Below are 4895 nucleotides of genomic sequence, written 5' to 3'. Positions count from 1 at the left end.
TCTAAGGAATCGCTACTTCCCGCCAAATGTGTGCGCAGTCATTTTAGTGATGTTTCTCTTTGGTCTCCCGATGTGTACGAGCTCTGGGTTCTACATCGTAGAGTGTATGCACTCATACACGTGCAACCTGAGCCTTCCTCTTCTTGGGATCTCACACATCGTCCTCGTCTGCTATGTATTTGGTGAGTGATGTATCTGCCATCTTTTGAGAACATGTCTTTATACATCTCAAGTGTCCTGTAGGTTTTTTATTCTGGTCAGAAGGAGTACTGGCCAAAACAGTGACTAAATGAATGTTAATTCATTGTTTTAGTTCTTTGTATTATGTAATATCTGTTTTATTGAAGTAATTATTGTACAGTGAGGGTGGACCTTGAAAGAAGGGAGAATTCACCAGCGTTGACTTTGTTTTATATGATAAATTTTAAGTTGTTAGACAATAATAAATCAGACATAAATGATATTTCTGGAATATTCAAAGATGGTTTCATATCAGATGATCAAGTTTGGAAAGCTCTTTAAACTGTAAATATGATTAAAATGTATTGGCCCGAATATTCTGGTTACTTCAGGATCTCTCTCACTGCATGTATGGACCATTCTTGACACAAGTTAGTCTGAATTTACTCACCTGCCTACCCTCTGGCCACAGCCACGATACTTTACATCACTTTCCTCTAGAGTCTTCCCACCAACAACACTGTCAATTTCTTGAACTTCCGTCACTCAAGTTTTCAGTCACCATTTAAGAACCAAAATCCTATAGGAGAAAGGGGGAGTTCTGTGAGTTTAGATATGATTCGATTACCAATCCTTCCCTTCCAGGATTTGATGATCTGATGACAATCATAAGACAGGAGTTGAAAGTCATAGTTCCTAAATGTATTGAATGGTACCTGAGGTTGGCACTGAAGTATGTTTCTCCTGTGGCATTTTGTGTAAGTATGAATTTACTCTTGTGAAGAGGTCACACTTAAGAAACGTGATTAGGGCTCAGTCTAAATATGCCTTATTCTCTCTCCTTCTCTCTCTCTCTCTCTCTCTCTCTCTCGTTTTGGTTCTCCAGATGTGGATTAAAACCCTGCTATGGTCATCGTCATTTATTTGTACTCTTTCGTTTGAAGATGGAATTGTGGTTATCACAAAATTGAACTTATATAGTGCAAAAAGTGACTAATAGATTCTATATATATATATATATATATATATATATATATATATATATATATATATATATAAATATATATATAATATATATATATATATATATATATATATATATATATATATATATATATATTTATGTATATATATATATCTATATATACAGGAACCACCCTACTGACCGCCATTTGTATGCTAAATTGATTGTAAGTTGGTTACTATACTTTTCATGCCCACTGAAGTACAGTATGATATAAAGTCAATTCAGTACTGTAGTTTTTTTCATGCTTAAACAATACACAGTATATACAATATTGTATTTACAAAAAGGCCCACAAAACAAAATGTGAACTTATAGGAGAGCGCTCTGAACACAATTTTGATTTGCAATCCCATCTGTTTTTATCGCTGAATGTTTGTAAGTTGAATGTTTGTTAGTAAGGTGGTGTCTGTATGTTTAGTATGTACACATACATAATATGCACGAACCCTTCTCTTTCCCACAGGGCCTTGTCATATGTGCAGCAAGAAACACCGAATTCCATGCCCTGGGGGACCACACACTACCTGGCATGTACAACCCCCTAGGGTGGATCCTGTCCATCTCCCCATTTCTCCTGGTGCCGGCCTTCGCCATTTACAAGTACATCCAGTTGAAAGATAAGGCAAGTTAGGCCTAAAGTTAGGTCTATTGCTTTTGGCTGTTTGGTGAGTCAGTTGTTGCTCATCTCAAAAAAAAAATAAATAAATAAATAAAAAAAAAAAGAGGGGTGACCACTTGATGTTAAGTATATTAAGAATCTCAGAATATCTTCATTTCTATTTCCATTTGTACCTAGGCTTAATAGAAAGAAATTGAGAAGTTAAGAGGGTACTGTTGTTATTAAAAATCAATGGGAAGTGTTGTTTTTAAGATTTTGTTTTAGGAATTTTTATGACAATGCTTTATTGTATGGTTTTTGTCTCAATATGGGGCAGTTCTAGGTAGAGTCAGTATCTAAAGCTTTATGGGTCTAGTATAACCTATTAGTGGGAGAATGAAATTTGAACGGAAAGTTGTGTTGATCACAAGCAACCAACCAACACACATACTTCAGAATTTATTTTTGCCTTCTTGTGTATCAAGAACTCATAACAGACTTGTCTCAGACTTAATATGAATCACAGATCAGTAAGCAATATTTTGGCAATAGTATTAACCCATTATCCTTTCTGTTTAGGACTGGCATTTGCTTCTGAGACCAACTCAAGATTTCCTTCCAGCGTACTTGAGGGAGCATTCTAACAGGCCAGACATGTATATATTAGCAGACTACTGAAAGCACCTTGCTTATTGTCAGCAACAATTCTACAAGGATTTGAGAGGCAAGCAGGGAAGTCCTACTGCTATGTATTGTCAACATAGACCTAGAAATTCTCATCTCGTTATCACTACACTCAGACCTGACATTCTTAGCAGACTTTGGGCCAAAACCCACTAGTCACTTCCGGCCCAACTTGTCACAGACAGCCCAGTGGTGACAAGAATTGCCTGATTTGTTCAACCAGCATACATCATATCACCAAAACCTCCAAGATCCAAGGAGTCACTCTGAACACTGGACAAGACAATTTTTCATAGAAACTCAAAACACTTCTTCAAGCACATTATTCAGCATAGAGAATCCTGTTGAACAAATTTGTTTTCACCTTGAATAAATGAGTCATTTCATAATTTTTTTTTATCAAAACCTGTTACATTCACAAGATGGCACAACAACCTCCCAGATGCCAATCAGACGAAGTGCGATCCTTTCAAAAAACAAAGAAAGAAGTTTGGCAATACTGCAGATCTTTTACCAATTGCATTTCAAAAAACTAAGAAGCAAATTTGGCAATATTGTAAAGTCATCATCATTGCCACAGAAAACAAAGTGTTTTGTACTGTGTAAGATAATGGGAAACACACACGATGACCTTTTTGGGCGGACTTTGTTTAAGATACATTGCAATTTTATGGCTTTGAATTATAATAAATTATAATCTATGAAGAGGTTCAATAATAAATATATTGAATATGTTGCTTATTCTGCCATTTTTCGAAAGGTTGCCATTGGCAACACTCACAAGGGAGGCCAAGGAGACAGAAATTTAATGTTGCATTTTCTATATGAAATAATTATAATTTACTGAGTGGTTTATTAAAAAGACATAAAATTTCCATCATCTTCTTCCATTGCCGAAAGTTTGCTCACTGTTGGCAACGCTGAACAACGGGGCCCAAGGAATTGACACTGTTGCCAAGGCAAAATGGTCGACCCATACCAAAACAGCTTTTATAAACCCCTCAAGGACAGCTCTGGCTGCTACCTGCGCCTCAAGACCATCTCCACCCTCCTGAGGAAGTATGAGGAAAATGCCTCAAAGGTGTATTCCCTCATCCGGTTGGTCCCCAACTTCGAAAACTCAAGTAAGACCAAAGATAATGTGGGTTTTAAACTTGGCAATATTGAGAGGACGTGATTCAGGGACGGGACCCCGGCAACAAGTCGGGCCATCCCTCTTATTTATGATTTAAATAAGCCTAATAAATCATTTCAATGCAGGAATGTTTAGTAGAAGGTTGTTTAGATCATGGAGTGATTGCCAGTAATCCTAGGGGTGTTGAGATAGGCCTTCCCACTGTAATATGTTTCCGGCTTAATTTGTTCCACAGCTATTAAAGCAAGGACGGCCTCCCAAGTTGTCAAAAGGGGCGAGAGTTCGAGGTTAATCCTTAATCCTTCTACCTGACCCAGACCTTAGCATTGTTATTGGACCCTCAAGGTCCTGACTCCACCCCCTCATATCTGCATATCCCTTGACCTCTCTTGACCCACCTGCACTCACACTGTCTTCCTTATTTTTCACACTTTCTCACCATTGTTCAAATGTCTTTTCAGGGTAAAGTAGATGATCAGCGACAGACACAGAGGAACTAAGTCAAATTGCCCCTAATGAACTCAGACCTATGTTTTGGAAGAAGAAGAACAACAAACTTGACCGGCAGACGCTGGGTCAACAGTTGAGGTATACTTAGGGCTGGAAAATGCCCATACCTGCGAATATCGTGTGGAGAACTTACATGTTACAAGTTGCCCTAACCATTTTGGAAGATCCCTCTGTCTGGTATAGAACTCTGGTGATGACCTGGAAGACACATTATGCCGCACCACTCAGCCGATGCTTCCCTTTTACCAATATCTTGCTGCTGAAGAGGCTAGTAACACAAGAACTACATTGAGACTGCCAGAGAGTCTGACTGATGAAGACATTGTCTAATGCTATGGTGAAGGACTGCAAGTAACCCATGTCCCTTGGCTGACGACCTGGTACAGAGCTATGCCCACTAATCTGCCTTTGGAAATTTTACTTGTTACCCTATTACATTACCTTACCATTACTAGTGTTTTATGCAAGAATGTTTTGCAGATCTGTGTAGACTACCTTGTTGTGTGCCTGCCCTGTAGATAGACAGTGCCACTCACTCAACTTATGCCAGCACCAAACTTGGGAGATTATTTCCTGAAATGCCAGCAACACATAGCTCACTTACAGAACTGCAGTGCGTAGTGTTTGATTTGAATGCAAATTTTAAGAGTTCATGATCCTCACTTTCTTATGTCCATAGCTCGGTTAGTAGGACCTTTATTTTGTTTGCTTAGAAGTGAAACTTTGCCTTGTGATTGTGAATAACTTTTAGAGAATTATAA

At 38.2% G+C, this 4895-nt stretch overlaps 1 protein-coding gene across 2 annotated transcripts; it reads left to right on the top strand.

Moving 5' to 3' along the window:
• Nucleotides 1-22: 22 nt before the first annotated feature.
• On the top strand, nt 23-4895 carry LOC135208042 (sodium-dependent noradrenaline transporter-like; the record flags this gene model as incomplete). 2 transcript variants are annotated; one of them, XR_010313107.1, is given in 5 exon segments in its annotated part: nt 23-182; nt 826-938; nt 1671-1829; nt 2385-3613; nt 4086-4892. XR_010313107.1 is itself a non-coding variant. In XM_064240167.1 (4 exon segments), coding segments are annotated over 4 exon segments (531 nt in total), but the record flags the coding sequence as incomplete, so codon positions are not given.

Source organism: Macrobrachium nipponense, chromosome 34 (genome assembly GCF_015104395.2).
Source record: "Macrobrachium nipponense isolate FS-2020 chromosome 34, ASM1510439v2, whole genome shotgun sequence".
NCBI classification, from domain to species: Eukaryota; Metazoa; Arthropoda; class Malacostraca; order Decapoda; family Palaemonidae; genus Macrobrachium; species Macrobrachium nipponense.
The sequence above is the reverse complement of the archived record's forward strand: the minus strand, read 5'-3'. Positions and strand labels throughout refer to the sequence as shown.